Below are 19,664 nucleotides of genomic sequence, written 5' to 3'. Positions count from 1 at the left end.
GAGGTATTGTAGCCCAAGAATTAGTTGGTAGACCTCTTCGGCTAGCCGGGAGATGGGCCTAGCTCGAGGCTAGCTCGAGGCTAACTTGTGCTTGCTTCGGGACAGAGGTGTTCACCAGCAGTAGCCACTGAGGTGATGGAAGACAGTGTGCCAATGTCAACATTGTGAACAGAGTGCCCCATGGTGGTGGTGGGGTTATGGTATGGGCAAGCATAAGCTACGGACAACGAACACAATTGCATTTCATCAATGGTAATTTCAATGCACAGATATACCGTGACGAGATCCTGAGGCCCATTGTCATGCCATTCATCTGTCGCCATCAGCTCGTTTCAGCATGATCATGTACAGCCGTTGTCGCAAGGATCTGTACACTATTCCTGGAAGCTGGCAGTGGTGGAAAAGGTACTCAATTGTCTTACTTGAGTAAAAGTAAAGATGCCTTAATAGAAAATGACTCAAGTAAAAGTGAAAGTCACCCAGTAAAATACTACTTGAGTAAAAATCTAAAAGTATTTGGTTTTAAAAATACCTAATTATCAAAAGTAAATGGAATTGCTAAAATGTACTTAAGTATCAAAAGTAAAAGTATAATCCATTTCAAATTCCTTATATTAAGCAAATCAGACGGAATAATTGTATTTATTTTTTATTAATTAGCGGATAGCCAGGGGCACACTTCAACACTCAAGACATAATTTACAAACATTTGTGTTTAGTGAGTCCGCCTGCTCAGCGGCAGTAGGGATGACCAGGGATGTTCTCTTGATAAGTGTGTGAATCAGACCATTTTCCTGTCAAAATGTAACGAGTACTTTTGGGTGTCAGGGAAAATATATGGAGAAAAAGTACATTATTTTCTTTAGGAATGTAGTAAAAGTTAAAAATAAATAAATAGTAATGTACAGATACACCAAAAAAACTACTTAAGTAGTACTTTAAAGTATTTTTACTTAGGTACTTTACATCACTGGAAGCTGGAAATGTCCTAGTTCTTCCATGGCCTGCATACTACCCAGACATGTCACCCATTGCGCATGTTTGGAATCCAGCAACTTCGCACAGCCATTGAAGAGTGGGACAACATTCCACAGGCCACAATCAACAGCCTGATCAACTCTATGCAAAGGAGATGTGTCACGTTGCATGACGCAAATGGTGGTCACACCAGATACAAACTGGTTCTCTGATCTACGCCCGTTTCTTTTTGTTTTTTTAAGGTATCTGCGACCAACAGATGCATATTTGTATTCCCAGTCGTTAAATCCATAGATTAGGGCCTAAAGAATTTATTTATATTGACTGATTTCCTTATATGAACTTTAACTCAGTAAAAAAATGGAAATTGTTGCATTTATATTTTGGTTCAGTGTAAGTATTTTTTTGTTGTAGTAGGGACAGTATCATTAGTAATGTAAAAAAATGATACTATTAGCTATTGGGAAAACGTTAAAATATTTGTTTTAATGATTAGCTCACATAACCTCATTTTAAAGTATGCATTAATGTGTCTGTAATAGAATACATGTGGCAAAAACGAATGTAGACATTAATAAATGCATTTCTATAGCTTCCACTAAAAATAAATGTACAATGGTAGGGAGAGTGCCAAGATGGAGGCGCTGTGGCTTCATCATTGGTTATAGCTGGCAGCTGCAAAAGATCACAACAATGAGAAGACCAAAACAAAATCAATTAACTTTGAATAATAGCAACATTGAGTAATATCAACAAACATTTTACAAGAGACAGAAAAGCACCACAGAAGTACACAAAATACAAACAATAACTATATTGCATAATACAAGTCAATTTCTGAAATAACACACTGCAGTGAAATGTTCAACTATTCGATACAATTACAGCAGTGTGAGTGGATAGTGACTAATATTGTGGCAGTGAAATAATATAAAATGTATGTTTGTCTGCAGCTTAGTTAGTTTGTTGTAATCATGTCTTTTAGTATGGTCATTTAGCAGACTAATTTATCCAAAGCAACTTGCAGTTAACACAGTCAGTGTAGTATGTGTCCCACGCAATTCAAACACACAACCCTGGTATTGCCAGCACCCTGATCCAAGTTCAACCAACTGATCCATCTGAGCTACCAGGTCACCAGGCGCAGGACATCTCGGAGGCAGCGTCGCTGTTGCGTCGTGTGCGGATAGGGGACCAGCCATACTCAGACTGGGCATCATCAGCCAGACTGTGGAGCCGGCCCCAGCGTGGAGCGTGCCTGGAGCCCTGCTTCCCTCCCCAGGTACGAGGCTTCGGGTTCATCTGCACAGAAAAGCCATGCTATTATAGAAAACCATGCACCTCTTCTTAACACAGACAGAAGCAGTTGTCAGTTAAACTGTCCCTTTACCATGTCTCCTGTCTCTCACCTGAACGAAGACGGATGTGTTCATCTGAAGGGTCTCCACTCGCTCTGACAGCTGACCCAGCCAGTCCAGATGGTCAGCAATAGATTGGTTCAGATCACCATTGATCTGAAATGGTGTAGAAACAGATACAGTCATAGTTCAGTATAAATCCCACTCTGAGCTCAATGGGGCTTCCATGGACAGGTACGGTGCATTCAGAAAGTATTCAGACCATTTGACTTTTTCCACATTTTGTTACATTACAGCCTTATTCTCAAATTGATTAAATTGTTGTCTTTTTCTCGTCAATCTACACACAATACCCCATAACGACAAAGCAAAAACAGGTTTAGAATTTTTTGCAAGTTTATTACAAATAAAAAAGTGAAATATCACATTTACATTAGTATTCAGATCCTTTACACAGTATTTTGTTGAAGCACTTTTGGCAGCGATTACAGCCTTGAGTCTTCTTGGGTATGACGCTACAAGCTTGGCACACCTGTATTTGGGGAGTTTCTCCCATTCTTCTCTGCACATCCTCTCAAACTGTCTGGTTGGATGGGGAGCGTCGCTGCACAGCTATTTTCAGGTCTCTTCAGAGATGTTTGATCGGGTTCAAGTCCGGGCTCTGGCTGGGCCACTCAAGGACATTCAGAGTCTTGTCGCGAAGCCACTCCTGCGTTGTCTTGGCTGTGTGCTTACGGTTGCTGTCCAGTTGGAAGGTGAACCTTTGCCCCAGTCTGAGGTCCAGGTTTTCATCAAAGATCTCTCTGTACTTTGCTCCGTTTATCTTTCCCTCAATCCTGACTAGTCTCCCAGTCCATGCCGTTGAAAAACATTCCCACAGCATGATACTGCCACCACAATGCTTCAGCATAGGGATGGTGCCAGGTTTCCTCCAGACGTGATGCTTTGCATTCAGGCCAAGAGTTCAATGTTGGTATCATCAGACAATAAAATCTTGTTTCTCATGGTCTGAGAGTCTTTCGGTGTCTTTTGGCAAACTTCCAAGTTTTCGTCTGGCCTGTCCGTAGAGCTCCGAGGCAGGATTGTGTCGAGGCATATATCTGGAGAAGTGTACAAAAACATTTCTGCAGCATTGAAGGTCCCCAAGAACACAATGGCCTCCATTCTTAAATGAAAGAAGTCAGGGAGGTTACCAAGAACCAGATGGTCAGACTTCCAGAGTTCCTCTGTGGAGATGGGATAACCTTCCTTGCAGCACTCCACCAATCAGACCATGAGAAACAAGATTTTATTGTACACTTCTCCAGATATATGCCTCGACACAATCCTGCCTCGGAGCTCTACGGACAATTCCTTCGACCTCATGGCTTGGTTTTTGCTCTGACATGCACTGTCAACCGTGACACCTTATATAGACTGGTGTGTGCCTTTCCAAATCATGTCCAATCAATTTAATTTACCACAGGTGGACTTCAATCAAGTTCTAGAAACATCTCAAGGATGATCAATGGAAACAGGGTGCACCTGAGCTCAGTTTTGAGTCTCATAGCAAAGGGTCTGAATACTTACGTAAATAAGGTATGTTTTTTATTTTGAATACATTTACAGAAATTTCTAAAACCTGTTTTCGCTTTATCATTATGGGGTATTTTGTGTAGGTTGAAAATTATTTAATCCATTTTAGATTAAGGCTGTAACGTAACAAAATGTGGAAAAATTCAAGGGGTCTGAATACTTCCTGAATGCACTGTATGTAGTGGATCAGTATTCAGATCAGAAAAAGGGGGAAATAGGCCTATAGGCTATAGTAGTTGAGTGAGAGAATAAACAGTGCAAACAAACCCCAGAAAGGTTGTCTTTGAGCTCAGTAGCAGAGAGGCGGACATGCTCTAGTTTATCAATCTGCTCCTTCAGACGGTCTTCAAGCTCCTGCATCATCATCAGACCCTCGTCTGGCCTGACTGCTCTACCTGACATCCTGAGACAAAGCACAACAAAATATAATGAAGACACGTATCAAATTCCATCATAATGAGTGTTGACTCCCTGGACCCTACAAATGTACTACTGCCTCTGCCAAGTGGTCTGGGGCCTCATTTATAAACCGTGCATACACGTACAGTGCCTTAAGAAAGATTCATACCCCTTGACTTATTCACATTTTGTTGTGTTACAGCCTGAATTCAAAATGGATTAATATATATATATATATATATATATATATATATATACATACATTTATTGACAATTAAATACATAAAGCTCTCATTTACATAAGTATTCACACCCTTGAGTCAATACTTTGTAAAAGCACATTTGGCAGCAATGACAGCGGTGAGTCTTTCTGGGTAATAAGTCTCTAAGAGCTTTCCACACCTAGATTGTGAAACATTTGCCCATTCTTCAAGCTCTGTCAAATTGGTTGTTGATCATTGCTGGACAACACTTTTCAGGTCATGCCTTAGATTTTCAAGCTGATTTAAGTCAAAATTGTAACTCGGCCTGGCCACTCAGGAACATTCACTATGCTCAAAATGGACTCCTGAGTGGTACAGCGGTCTAAGGCACTGCATCTCAGTGCTAGAGGTGTCATTACAGACACCCTGGTTTGATTCCAGGCTGTATCACAACCAGCCGTGATTGGGAGTACCATAGGGCGGCGCACAATTGACCCAGCATCGTCTGGGTTTGGCCAGTGTAGGCCGTCATTGTAAATAAGAATTTGTTCTTAACTGACTTGCCTGGTTAAATAAAAAAATGTAAAAAGTATTGGTAAGTAACTACAGTGTAGATTTGGATTTGTGCTGAAAGGGGAATTCATCTCCCAGTGTCTGGTGGAAATCAGACTGAACTAGGTTTTCCTCGGATTTTGCCTGTGCTTAGCTCCATTCTGTTTCTTTTTTATCCTGAAAAACTCCCTACTGCTTAATGATTACAAGCATACCTATAACATGATGCAGCCACCATTATGCTTGAAAATATGGAAAGTGGCACTCAGTAATGTGTTGGATTTGCCCAAACAAAAAGTGAATTGCTTTACCACATTTTTTTTGCAGCATTACTTTAGTGCCCTGTTGTAAAGAGGAGCCATTAAACTCTGTAACTGTTTAAAGTCACCATTGGCCTCATGGTGAAATCCCTGAGCGGTTTCCTTCCTCTCCGGCAACTGAGTTAGGAAGGACGCCTGTATCTTTGTAGTGACTGGGTGTATTGATACACTGAGTTAGGAAGGATGCCTGTATCTTTGTAATGACTGGGTGTATTGATACACCATCCAAAGTGTAACTAATAACTTCACTATGCTCAAAGGGATATTCAATGTATGCTTTTTTTTACATTTTTACCCATCTACCAATAGGTGACCTTCTTTGCGAGGCATTGGAAAACCTCTCTGGTCTTTGTGGTTGAATCTGTGTTTGAAATTCATTGCTCGACTGTGGGACCTTACAGATAATTGTATGTGTGGGGTACAGCGAATGAGGTAGTCATAAAAAAATTATGTTAAACACTATTATTGCACACAGTGTGAGTCCATTCAACATATTATGTGACTTGTTAAGCAAATTTCTACTTAGCCTCGCCATAACAAAGGAGTTGAATACCTATTGACTCAAGACATTTTAGCTTTTCATTTTTAGTTAATTTGTAAAAACAATTGAAAACAGAATACCACTTTGACATTACGGTGTATTGTGTGTAGGCCAGTGACATTTTAAATTCAGGCTGTAACACAACAAAATGTGAAAAAGGTCAAGGGGTGTGAATACTTTCTGAAGGCACTGTATGTACAAAATATTACACAAAATGTGGGTGCGCCAGGCCACGCAAAAGTTAGCATTTATAAAAATGTAACTTGATGTGAGAATGTGCTTAGCTTCCCACAAACTGCAGAATAAGTTTCTCGCATTTTCTGACTGATGGTTTCATACTGTCGAAGTAGCCAACAGGCCTACAACATCCCATCTCAATTTTTTTTGGAGGTATATATTTGTTCTTCTTCAAAAAATACAAAACACACACACACACACAAACATCAACGACATTACACCTTCCCAGACCCACATGCTCACAACCCCATCTCCAGCGCCCGCATCACTCTCCACCACATGGCCTCAAACTGCACCATTTTGTTTCTCTTCGTTGTCCACTCACTTTCAACATTTAGATAATAAATCAATGTTGTTTACACGTCACTTCAATTAAATTACATTGAAGCAATGTGAAATAGACGTTGAATTGACGTCTGTGCCCAGTGGCCAACATAAAAACATTATTTAATTCAAATTATTTAATTCAAACGATCCACAAATTATTTAATTCAAACGATTTCTTTCAGAAACGGTCAGATACTGCCAATGTCACTGTTAAAGATTAAAACTTTCTGCCAACACCTCCAGAGACATTTGATCAAGTTTGCCATTGCTATTTCCTTTAGAAACGTCCTTATTCCAATACTTCCAAAGTATAAAGCAAATAAGGGTGTTATTAAACCACATTTTATTGGTCACATACACATATCACAATAAAAGGTGAATGATGGGTGTTTTTCAGGCTGAGTTTTATTGCTTGTTCACACATGCACAGTTTCAGGACGGGTCTGATTTATAACGGGAAACGTGTGTATGGCGTGTGCCAAGTATATAAATATCAATATTTTTGTACGTGCGCAGTCTTTTCAGAAATGGCATACGCAGATATTTAGTGTGAAATGTATGCTGCGGTTATAAATGAGGCCACTGAACCTTTATAGTATTTGTCCTGTGACAACAAGGTAGTTGGTGCTAGCCCTGCTCCGGCTTCTCAAGAGAAGAGGCTTCTCAAGAGTAGGGCACTATATCTGCCAAGATGTCTGGACCTTTATGGCACAGGAATGCTTGCCCGGTGTGTAATCATTACTCCAACATAGCAAAAATTGAAAATGAGCATTTATTATTGGAAGTTCAAGTTAGTCCCCCCGTTTGGTTCCTTGTGAAGACAGTCGACTTGATTCTCCCTAGCCAAATCATTCTCCCTAGCCCACGGCCAGCAGATGCCGATATTGAGTCGTTTCATTTGACCATACAAAGGGAATGCATGGAGCCCTGGCCAGAGAGAGGGAGGCGAAGCGAGCTGCCTATGCTAAACAGATCCTTAACTATTACACGGAACCCAAACCGGCTGTGCGCGTGCGCCATCGTGCATACATTTATTTTGTCCCCCTACACCAAACGCGATCACGACACGCAGGTTAAAATATCAAAACAAACTCTGAACCAATGACATTAATTTGGGAACAGGTCGAAAATAATTAAACATGTATGGCAATTTAGCTAGTTAGCTTGCACTTTCTAGCTAATTTGTCCTATTTAGCGAGCTTGCTGTTGTTAGCTAATTTGTCCTGGGATATAAACATTGAGTTGTTATTTTACCTGAAATGCACAAGGTCCTCTACTCCGACAATTAATCCACACATAAAACGGCCAACCGAATCGTTTCTAGTCATCTCTCCTCCTTCCCGACTTTTTCATCTTTGAACTTACATGGTGATTGGCATCTACCGGCAAAACTCTGTGTTGTTGTCTGTGTCACACTGCTTTGCTTTATCTTGGCCAGGTCGCAGTTGTAAATGAGGACTTGTTCTCAACTTGCCTACCTGGTTAAATGAAGGTAAAAAAAAATAATAATAATAATAATAATAATAATTTGTCTTTCAATCAACTTCTATAAACCAATGAGGAGATGGGAGAGGCAGGACTTGCAGCGCGATCAGCGTCAGAAATAAAACGGAGTTCTATTTTAGCCCTTGGCAACGCAGACGCTCGTTGTATGGGTGCAATAATTGAATAACATAGATGTCTAAATTTATTTTGCAACGCTTGCGTCGTGTGGTCAGCCTATAAAGCAATTGACAAGGTTTTTGTATGGGGGCAATGAGACAGTGTCAAGATGAACATGAACTGCTATTTTGATTTGTGAGGCTTATTTAATACACGTTTTGTAATGCGTAGGTTTTTATGAGCGATATGTGTGATGCACGTGACTGAGAAAAAACACTTTATATCTCAGTTGTCCCCGTTGAAATTCGAGACAGTCTATGTATTAGGCTAGCATAGCATCTAACTCTCCATTGAATACAGACGATTAACACAACACCCCTCATCAATATTTTAAAAAGTATTCAAATAATGAGATGTATCTACAAATCCAAAGACGGGACAGGAGCTGGACAGCCCACCATTTCAAATCCATTGTTAGGACGGAGACAATACAAGTAAGTATCTAATCATTATATCCATATCGTTGCCCTGGTTGAACGCTGGGCGTTAACATTAGGAATTAGCATTAGCCACTCTAGCGTGGTGGTGGAAAATGGTATTTCATAAAGAAAGTATGCATATTTTCCACGCCTTCTCGCCGTTACATCTAGTTAAGGAGGAAATCGACGCCTTTGCAGCTTGAATGTTTTATGTACGAACTCGTCCACCGGGAAAAGTGTGTATAGCCGGCTGCATGCATGCTCTTTGGACTGTCAAATTAAATGACTCAATATCGCCATCAGCCGGCCTTTTGGGGTACATTCTCCCTGGACGAAAAGGGCCGACTGCCACGTTCAAGTGTTCGAAATTCGCGAGTGTTTTAGAACATAGACACATTCCTGACATTCAACTATATTCCCCATAAAATGTAAATACATTTACCCAATTTATATTGCAGTCCATCAGTACACTTTGTACAAGAAACGTAAAGTGACTGAGGTAGCTTACTTTGAGAGGTGCGTTGCACGACAAAAGTTTTCCAACGTAACTTACCGACAAGACATCAGTTGACAACTTTCTAGACCCTCATGTATCTACAACTTGACGTACAAAGTTTGAGTTCAAATATTTACCTTCTACTTGATTTATTCCGCCAAGATGTCCTGATATGTCCTGTTTAGTGTGCAAGTGCTGAACAATTCTCTTCAGTGTAGAAAGCCCCCTTTGTCTGACAAAAATTCGTGGAATTCGACACTTATGACGTCATGCCATTCGCTTGGCTTATTTTTCCGCAGGTGAAAACCACCACCACGTCGGTTATTTGATACGATAGGCCTTGTACCAAGTATTATTGCAGCCGCACAGGTTCAATACATTTTAGTAGTACAAAATATTCTAATACCTTTATCCAACTGACAGCCTTGAACACAAAACACATTCAAAAAGACAACGGTTTTGAAAAAGCACAACTGCTTTATTTCTCTCTCAAGCTCTTAATTAACAAGGAAAGGGCGAATATGATCAAATATCAGGAAGGATAGACTGCTGGATCAGTTCCAGAGTGCACTGGTCCCCTGAAAAATCAAATATGACTCTTAAAAGTACAAACAAAATAAGCGTCATGGCGATATCTTGGTGTAGGTACAGTGATAGAAGTCGAGCGCGGAAACCAAATGCCGTTTCTCAGGTGTGTATAAGAGGTTTCAGTGTCCACCTTTTCCCTGTCCAAAAACTGACAGGGTCCTGTCACTGCAAAAAGCAGGAAAGCCATCACAACGTCCAATAAGCCAATCCACAAGTTAAAGCAGTCCACCCTGTGAGAACATAAGTGACCTTTTAAACATTTATCATTTTATTAGTGATACAATATATAAATCAAACATGTTTGACTCCCACCCTCCCTGACTGACCACAACTCAGAATATAATGAACAGGTATGCATAATGTACAGACATCAGTGACAAAGATGAGTGAACATTTTGTAGTGTCATGGAGCATTATAATAAGCAGTAACATCTCTAAACTGTTATGACACTGGAATAGTAAATGACAAAAAAATGCAAACAGATCACATTTTTCAAACAAAAAATGAATGCTTTAATATTCCTTCTGAGAGCCCAAAGCAACTGCAACGTTCACAAAAAAAATGTTACACGAAGATAGTACATTAATTCATCAAGCATCTAATCCCCCCTCCGTTATCATCAAATTGTAACATAGAAAGATATTTGGACCCTGATTGAGAGTTCTAGTTAGGCTGCGTTTATTACCCAGAGACCTTACATGGTGCTGAACGTTCACTAGGGAGGTATGCCTACTAATTTCTTCACTAACCTCCATCTTTCCATCGAGTTGTTTAAAAAAACAATACAGAGAAGTGTTTATAATAGCTCTAGGAGAAAAAGCAAAAACACTCCAGGAGAGGGATATAAAATCACTTGACATGTATCCAATGTGATTCAGATTTCAACTCATTACAACCAAAAGGATAGCGATAGAAAGAATTTGAATCAGCTATTGGGACCGTACAGTAAGTCAACACTAAAGAATAACTCCACATTTTTTGCCAGCTTGGTTGATCAAAACCACACACTCTGCAGCGGCACATGTCCACTGACTTCAGAGCCTTTTGAAATGTTGTGACGGATTTCTGGATCAGGCCCTGTGGTTAACCCATGTTCAGCACATCACATGCACACACTGCATCAAAGCCAGGGAAGCTTCAAATGAGGCATCATGATTTCTCTAAAATAGGAAATACATAAAGGCGAGAGAGTGACATAAAAGCAAAAAAACTGCCTTTTAAAAATAACGGAAACATTTTCTAACAATCTAAGCAGTTTTTTCACAGTTCACGAGCTGTGTGAAGTACCCTGGGAGGGTGACACACCCCAGGACACGCCTTTCCACGTCTACACACAATGTCCTCAAATCTGGGTTTGAAGGATTTTTATTGAATAAAAGGAGTCCTTGAATAGAGCAAATAGGCGATGACGACTAAAAAAAATATTAAAACTCCAGTTATCAGCGAAAAATGACAATAAGTTTGGGGGGGGGGACAAAAAGGTGCCACTCTGCAATTCATTTTTTTAAACACTTATAGATTTGCTTTCTTGTGGTGACATGTCAAGTGTCTGCCTCATCTACAAGGCTACAGATCAAAAGGGTAAGTACAGTTTGGCAAAAAAGGGGTGAATTAGGACAGTGAACTACCTGCAGGAGCTGGCCATTTCCTTTTTCGGACTCTGATGGCGAGCAACACAGAAAACGTGAATTTCTATTCTCTTTTTTGTTACCATTATTCTTCTCTCAAAAAGGACATTAACATTAATAAATAAAGAGGACCTTGAAAAGTCTGCTTAGAAGTGTGTCCCAAACTATTGTCTATGTATATATTTATATATATTTATATATCTCTATATGTGGTGTTTAATAATAATAATAATGGCCGGTTCTGAAAGTTGGTGTCAGGTTCTGGGAGTTGATACAGTTATGCCTGCCCTTCAGTCTGGCGCCCGACCTGGGGTTTCGTGAGAGAAGGCTGAGAGGTGGGCCGAGGCAGGGGTTTGCATCTTCCAGAAGCAGGCTTTGTGAAGGTTAAAAGGAGGTTTAAGGTCCGTTGCTATGCCTTGCCCTCTTCCACTTTGATGGCTCTGGTGCATGGTGCTGGTTTGCCCTGCCAGCCAGGAAGGGGCTCCTGGAGGTTGCTGGTCATCAGGCCCCCCGACAGTGCCTTCCCCTCATCCACCAGCTGGCGCCTATCCCGCAGGGCTTTACTCGAACACACACAAGAATTGCAAGGTTAACATTTCATATGCTTTTCAAATGGGCAACAAAACACTGTTACAAGTAGGGCTGGGCAATATCAAATTAATTCAAATGAATGTTCAAAGACCAGTACCACAAGTATTAATTTTGTAATTATTTAGTTTTGATGAGTTTGTTCTCATGTCTTTTTGATGTGGTCTCCTTCACTCCTATGTACCTTTCCCAGTTCTCTCTCTCTCTCTCACACACACACACACACAGTCCCACCCCCTGCCACTCACAACAAGGATGAAAGACCACTTCTCCCTCTGACAGTTTAAACTCTATTTGCATTTGAGGTTTGGTCCAACAGAATCAGTCATATGGACACCGAAACAGACATTTGACTGGAAAACGTAATTTTTTTGTCTGAATTCTCAAAATTGAGCGCAGAGCAGACCCTACTAAAATGGGAGTATCAATTAACAATAATTCTGGAAAATTAAATGCTCAGTTTGTCATGCACGGCATTAAGATACTACGTACCGCTAGCAGCATTTTAGCCAGAGTGTTGTGCTAGCAGTCTAGTCTGTGTTTTATACATTTTCAATCTGCATAAAGAGGCATTTATACAAGGAATTGTCAACTCGTTCTCATTCTGAGAAATAAGCATCTTATCCAGGTAGACCACTTGATTTCAACATCTAAACAAAGTGGACAGGCTAGCATGCTGTTCAAACAGGTGGAAACGGACAGAAGGCTGTGTTCATAACAGTTCAACTATTCTACCTTGATACCTAGCAAATAAATACAAGTTCGCTAGACTTCAAATATAAAGATTAGCTGACCTCTCACGAACACGTGGGTTGAGAGATTGTGTTGATTTTCTATAATGCAATCACCTGATACAAGAAGCTGGTCATTATTAGTGGATGTGCACAGTTCTGTTAATTTCTAACAAAAATGGCATTTTCATAGACTGACATGACAGCCAGATGTGATTATTGCAAAAGGGCAGGTTAAACTACACTGCTCAAAAAAATAAAGAGAACACTTAAACAACACAATGTAACTCCAAGTCAATCACACTTCTGTGAAATCAAACTGTCCACTTAGGAAGCAACACTGATTGACAATAAATTTCACATGCTGTTGTGCAAATGGAATAGACAACAGGTGGAAATTATAGGCAATTAGCAAGACACCCCCAATAAAGGAGTGGTTCTGCAGGTGGTGACCACAGACCACTTCTCAGTTCCTATGCTTCCTGGCTGATGTTTTGGTCACTTTGAATGCTGGCGGTGCTTTCACTCTAGTGGTAGCATGAGACGGAGTCTACAACCCACACAAGTGGCTCAGGCAGTGCAGCTCATCCAGGATGGCACATCAATGCGAGCTGTGGCAAGAAGGTTTGCTGTGTCTGTCAGCGTAGTGTCCAGAGCATGGAGGCACTACCAGGAGACAGGCCAGTACATCAGGAGACGTGGAGGAGGCCGTGGGAGGGCAACAACCCAGCAGCAGGACCGCTACCTCCGCCTTTGTGCAAGGAGGTGCAGGAGAAGCACTGCCAGAGCCCTGCAAAATGACCTCCAGCAGGCCACAAATGTGCATGTGTCTGCTCAAACGGTCAGAAACAGACTCCATGAGGGTGGTATGAGGGCCCGACGTCCACATGTGGGGGTTGTGCTTACAGCCCAACACCGTGCAGGACGTTTGGCATTTGCCAGAGAACACCAAGATTGGCAAATTCGCCACTGGTAACTGTGCTCTTCACAGATGAAAGCAGGTTCACACTGAGCACGTGACAGACGTGACAGAGTCTGGAGATGCCGTGGAGAACGTTCTGCTGCCTGCAACATCCTCCAGCATGACCGGTTTGGCGGTGGGTCAGTCATGGTGTGGGGTGGCATTTCTTTGGGGGGCCGCACAGTCCTCCATGTGCTCGCCAGAGGTAGCCTGACTGCCATTAGGTAGCGAGATGAGATCCTCAGACCCCTTGTGAGACCATATGCTGGTGCAGTTGGCCCTGGGTTCCTCCTAATGCAAGACAATGCTAGACATCATGTGGCTGGAGTGTGTCAGCAGTTCCTGCAAGAGGAAGGCATTGATGCTATGGACTGGCCCGCCCGTTCCCCAGACCTGAATCCAATTGAGCACATCTGGGACATCATGTCTCGCTCCATCCACCAACGCCACGTTGCACCACAGACTGTTCATGACATGCGGATACTTTAGTCCAGGTCTGGGAGGAGATCCCTCAGGAGACCATCCGCCACCTCATCAGGAGCATGCCCAGGCGTTGTAGGGAGGTCATATAGGCACGTGGAGGCCACACACACACTACTGACCCTCATTTTGACTTGTTTTAAGGACATTACATCAAAGTTGGATCAGCCTGTAGTGTGGTTTTCCACTTTAATTTTGAGTGTGACTCCAAATCCAGACCTCCATGGGTTGATTAATTGGATTTCCATTGATTATTTGTGTGAGATTTTGTTGTCAGCACATTCAACTATGTAAAGAAAAAAGTATTTAATAAGATTATTTCTTTCATTCAGATCTAGGATGTGTTGTTTAAGTGTTCCCTTTATTTTTTTGAGCAGTATATTTTTATAAAATAATGTAATTATTAGTGGGTCTTATGGTTGTGGACTGTTTATATTTAGCCTAGGTATACTTTTTTACAAGCCCTGAAATCATTAGACTATTTGAAATGAAGTGTATTGACCTTTAGTTGTACAACAAAGCTTAGGGGGAGAAAGAAAAACAAAATATAGATATATATCGTGAATCACCCATAAGTTTTCCTTTTAATTTATATGATTTTTAGGCAATATCAAGGGAAATAGAGTTAAAACATTGTTTCAAAAACAGTCTAATAGCAAAAATTGGACAACATAAAAAAAAAAAAAAAACACTTATCAAGCATCAGTCCAATGTATTGTTAGCAACAAGTATTACGCACTGAAACATATATATTTTGATGTCTTCTGACGACTATAAATCCAGATAAACAAACAACGCATATGCCAGTAAATGCTATTATGTTCCAGCAAGCATGTGCCTACATGATTATGCTTTCTATGTCTATGAGCACCATTCAGTCAAAAGCAGTTCCCTAGGTAAGCTCAATGACAAATTAATCTTGTGATGAGAGAAATCACACTTCAGGCACCACATTACTGGTAATGACTCAATACTGTCATTAACTTCTCTAGGGTAGGGGGCAGTATTTTGACGTTCCGGATTAAAGGCGTGCCCAAATTAAACTGCCTGCTACTCAGGCTCAGAAGGTAGGATATGCATATTATTAGTAGTTTTGGATAGAAACCACTCTGAAGTTTCTAAAACTGTTTGAATGATGTCTGTGAGTATAACAGAACTAATATGGCAGGCAAAAATCAGAGAAAAATCCAACCAGGAAGTGTGGAAATCTGAGGTTTGTAGTTTTTTCAAGTGGGCCTGGATACAGTATACAGTGACTTAGGGTTAATTTTGCACTTCCTAAGGCTTCCACTAGATGTCAACAGTCTTTAGAACGTTGTTTCATGCTTCTACTGTGAATATGGAGCGAACAAGAGGGCCTGGAGTCAGATGAGTGAGGAAATGACATGAGCTCAGAGGCACACGCTCACGTGAGTGTGAGCTGTGTTCCTTTTCTTTTCTGAAGACATTGGAATTGTCCGGTTGGAATATTACTGAAGATTTATGTTAATTTATATTACTGAAGATTGATGCTATACATCGTTTGACATATTTCTACGAACGTAAATAGAACTTTTTGACTTTTCGTCCGTACATTTTCGCGCGCTTCCTGCATTTGGAGTAGTGGACTGAACACATGAACAAAAAGGAGGTATTTGGACATAAATTATGGACTTTATCGAACAAAACAAACATTTATTGTGGACCTGGGATTCCTGGGAGTGCATTCTGATGAAGATCATCAAAGGTAAGTGAATATTTATAATATTATTTGAGTTTTATTGACTCCACAAAATGGCGGGTTTGGTTTCGTGTCTGAACGCTGTACTCAGATTATTGCAAAGTGTGCTTTCGCTGTAAAGTTTTTTTGAAATCTGACACAGCGGTTGCATTAAGAAGTGTATCTATAATTCTTTGAATTACAGTTTAATATTTTATCAACGTTTATGATGAGTATTTCTGTAAATTGATGTGCTCATTCACCGGAAGTTTTGGGAGGCAAAATATTTCTGAACATTACACGCCAATGTAAAATGTTTTTTTTTTTTATATAAATATGAACTTTATCGAGCAAAACATACATGTATTGTGTAACATGAAGTCCTATGAGTGCCATCTGATGAAGATCAAAGGTTATGATTAATTTTAGCTGTATTTCTGGTTTATGTGACGCCTCTCCTTGCTTGGAAAATGGCTGTGTGTTTTTTCTTGTTACGGCTTTCGCCGTAAAGCCTTTTTGAAATCGGACAATGTGGTTGGATTAACGAGAAGTGTATCTTTAAAATGGGACATAATAGTTCTATGTTTGAGAAATTTGAATTATGAGATTTTTGTTGTTTTGAATTTGGCGCCCTGCTATTTCACTGGCTGTTGAATAGTGTGTCTCGCAGGTGGGATGGTCACTTCCCACATACCCCAGAGAGGTTAATAATTATCTTGGCCAGGTCGCAATTGTAAATGAGAACTTGTTCTCAACTTGCCTACCTGGTTAAATAAAGGTGAAAAAATAAATAAATAAATAAATAACTACAATAGTTCATAGCAGTACATCCAGAGGAGTTCATTCAAAGCCATCTATAAAGAGAGTTCAGGCCAACTTGGAAAACTACTAGTCACTTGGCAACGAACATGGAGGAGAGTTGAGGTGCTGCCAGTGGCGATTTAAGTCACATGACACCCTTTTAACCAATCAAATTATGTTTAGGTGATAATCCACAGAAACCTACAATCTGACAAACGGCAAGGACCAAACTCTCGACATATGGCTCTTATTACATACATTTGCACATTGGATTGGAGAAAAACAAAAAAACGAAATGGATTCAAATCAAATTACCTGTATTTACAGTGGGTGGCTCACCTTCATGCCATCCTCCGGCCCCTTGACGGAGGGCTCGGGGGCCAAGGGGGGGGTGGAGTGGGGGGGCTCGCGCCCGGGGTTGGGATAAGGGGGGGAGCGGATGATGACGGTCTTGTTGACCTGCATGACAGGTCTCTGGATGGGGGTGGGGAAGGGGCCGGTGGTGGGGGGACGCATGTGCATAACCATGCTGCCCTGAGGCGGGACCTAGAGGGTGGAGGCGGCAGGCAGGGAAATACACACACTGTTAGCATGGCAACATGGCTCAGTATATCTGCATGGTTATCTTTCTTTAGGCAAACCTTGGGGATAGTGGAGACTTGTGCAAGGCTGCAAATATTTTCCACAGAAAGAATACCAAAATTATATTTAATAATATTGCTTTATGCTCATGACTCAAAAGTACACCAAGGTCTTGAGTGGCTGTTTTACCATTGTGTGTGAGCAGTTCAAGGTAGCTGCATGACAACACTGATCAGTCATTTAAAATGGTGCAACAACATCAGTGATTTGAACAAGCAGAATGATTGAGTGTGAGGTTTCTATAACCTTGCCGTGGAGGGGGCACAGCGGGGCCTCAAACCAGCCGGTGGCCGGGTCTCTGTAGCAGCAACTACAGGTCAGGCCAGGGCCACTGCAGGCCCAGCCTCGTTGCTGAACAGCCTGCATGGAGGTCGTCTTCTGTTTCCAATGAAATGGGAGGGGGAGGCTATATGAGTGTGTGTGTATAGGCAGCTGGGATTGTTTGAGTCATGACCGTTTGTGTGTGTGTGTCGTGCCTGCTAGTGTCAGAGCAGTGTGCAGTGCCTGTAAAATTGTGTTTGTTCATATGAAAGTGTGTGTGAAGTGCTCTAGAGGACCTTGATTGATTGTAGAGTGTGAGCAATAACTAGTGCGACCAAGGTGTGTGTATGTACCTAATGTGTGTATGACTATGTGTTGGGTCATACCTGCTGGGTGTAATGTCCAGGCACGGGGCCAGACGGCTTCCCACTGGGGCTGGCAGACCCTGGTCTGAGGGGAGAGAGGGACAGAGATAGATTTACCATTAGCTTTCAATAACATCTATTTAAAAAAATCACTTGAATGTTATTATAGGATCACTAAAATGTTTCTTAAATTACTAACTAGAAGAAAACAAAAAGCATAGGCAGATATGCTGTCAGTTTCTAAGTCTAAAAATGTTACTGGTAGCGAACCATGTAGAATCCTTTGCCATGTTACAATAACATGAACACGTGTTTATAAGGATACAAACTAAGAGTAGACGTGTTGCGGTCTAACAGCTTCCGGTTGACATTTAGCTGTTCCAGCTCACCTGTTGTATCCTCCGGGCATGCCCTGGGAGTGATTGGGCTTGTCAGAGAACTGGAAACCTTTCATTTCCATCTGGGAGGTCTAGAGGATAAACAAACAAACCAAACAAACATCCCCGTTAAATGTACATGTAAGGACATCTCAATGCAATCTATGAAATGTTGTGGCATTAGTCATAGTTCACCCAAATGACAAATTCACTCATTCGTTTTTCCTTACCTTGTAAGTAGTATACGGACCAGTAGAGATTGGGAAATTCTGCGAAAACATTCAAGTAATTGTGATTTAGGTGAACTTTCCCCTTTATTTCAAAGGGATGGGTTTCACTTAATTCAATGTGCATTTTTTCTGTTTATACATGAAATGTTTCCAAATCCAACCTAAAATTGACCAATCAAGGTAGTTGGGCTGTATCATTGTTGGAAGGGACACTTGGTGGGTCTCTGGCTCTCACCTCTCTGCTGCCGGTCATGACTGGGGGCTGGGAGCCAGGGGGGAGCATTCTGCGGGCAGCTCCCACGGAGAGGTTCTGGCCCTGCTGGAGCTGGATGGACTGGGGCAGGATGAGGTGCTGCTGGGCAGAGCCATAACGCAGCTGGGAGCCCGGCAAGGGCATGGTCACCTGGAGAGAGAGAGGGATGATCAATGCATCGGACTTTGAAACATTGAATTATGAGAGTATGTTTCCATTAAAAGCCAAACTGTTTTCCTTCAAACTAACACAAGTGTGCCACAGAGTGGCTCCCCTTACCTGGATGAGCTGGGAGTCCATGAGCTGGGAGGAGCCCATGCCAGGGCCCTGGTTCATCTGGCCGTCGTAGACCATGGCCTGGCTGCCATTCATTGGCTGGTAGTGGGAGCCAGACTGGGGCTTGACCATATCCGACGGCTGCATGCCCGGGAAGGCCGAGTAGGGCCCCTTGAGGGGGCCACCACCTGACAGCACCATGGGGCTGGGCTGGGACAGATTGGGGTGCATGTATACCTGGGACCTGAAGGAGGGAATGGAGTTGAACATCTCCTGGGACTGTGAGACAGGCAGGCCCCCCCGGAGACCAAGCTGTGCCTGGGCCTGCAGAGAGGTGTGCAAGGAGATGGGGATCTGCTGGGCAGCTGCCTGCATGCACACATAGGAAGGAGTGAATTATAATATTAGTTGGTGTTCTGCTGCACAGAGTGTAGTTTTGTTGATTATTGCCAAAAAGAAAACCCCCAATAAATGCGTTTTTTATTAAAAAGAAAAATGGAATAAAATCCTGTAAGACCCTATACTTGTGAGTGAAGTACCTGTTGGTAGCTCTGCTGCTGGGTCATGGTTGGGGGCACCAGACGAGGCTGGCTGGGAAAAACATGGCCGTCCAGATACAGCGGGGGGATATGGTTACCTACAGAGAGAGAAATACAATTATGTCATTTCAAAAGTTGTAATAATAACACATATGTAGATTTCATACAATGCATAGT

At 41.7% G+C, this 19,664-nt stretch overlaps 2 protein-coding genes across 9 annotated transcripts in view; both read right to left on the bottom strand.

The window, feature by feature from the left end:
- Window positions 1–633: 633 nt before the first annotated feature.
- On the bottom strand, window positions 634–9,342 carry LOC145859207 (uncharacterized). 2 transcript variants are annotated; one of them, XM_082958180.1, is made up of 5 exons: window positions 9,205–9,331; window positions 7,856–7,968; window positions 4,179–4,314; window positions 2,388–2,492; window positions 634–2,280 (listed from the first exon to the last, which is right to left on the bottom strand). In XM_082958180.1, exons 2-5 carry the CDS (start codon window positions 7,867–7,869, stop codon window positions 2,113–2,115), a joined length of 423 nt encoding a protein of 140 aa, XP_082814306.1. In that variant the 5' UTR covers window positions 7,870–7,968; window positions 9,205–9,331; the 3' UTR covers window positions 634–2,112. The 2 variants fall into 2 exon arrangements, with proteins under 2 accessions (XP_082814306.1, XP_082814307.1); XM_082958181.1 differs by lacking the exon at window positions 7,856–7,968 and having other exon boundaries at window positions 9,205–9,342.
- A 182-nt stretch (window positions 9,343–9,524) lies between these two features.
- LOC106563257 (protein PRRC2B) overlaps window positions 9,525–19,664 on the bottom strand; it is a 43,605-nt gene continuing 33,465 nt past the window's right edge. For 5 of the 7 annotated variants that reach the window (XM_014128674.3, XM_014128678.3, XM_014128676.3 and 2 more), the window contains exons 22-30: window positions 19,488–19,585; window positions 18,952–19,317; window positions 18,655–18,822; window positions 18,420–18,458; window positions 18,202–18,281; window positions 17,834–17,897; window positions 17,433–17,564; window positions 16,884–17,090; window positions 9,525–11,842 (exon numbers count right to left, since the gene is read on the bottom strand). In XM_014128674.3, the coding sequence (XP_013984149.3) occupies window positions 11,786–11,842; window positions 16,884–17,090; window positions 17,433–17,564; window positions 17,834–17,897; window positions 18,202–18,281; window positions 18,420–18,458; window positions 18,655–18,822; window positions 18,952–19,317; window positions 19,488–19,585 (1,211 nt within the window). In that variant the 3' untranslated portion in view covers window positions 9,525–11,785. Of the gene's footprint in view, window positions 11,843–16,859; window positions 17,091–17,432; window positions 17,565–17,833; window positions 17,898–18,201; window positions 18,282–18,419; window positions 18,459–18,654; window positions 18,823–18,951; window positions 19,318–19,487; window positions 19,586–19,664 lie in introns of all 7 variants that reach the window. The other 2 variants (XM_014128677.3, XM_014128679.3) reach the window with 2 other exon arrangements.

Source organism: Salmo salar, chromosome 11, assembly GCF_965601325.2.
Source record: "Salmo salar chromosome 11, fSalSal1, whole genome shotgun sequence".
Classification (NCBI taxonomy): Eukaryota; Metazoa; Chordata; class Actinopteri; order Salmoniformes; family Salmonidae; genus Salmo; species Salmo salar.
Note: the sequence above shows the minus strand (reverse complement) of the source record. Positions and strands in the feature narration are given on the sequence as shown.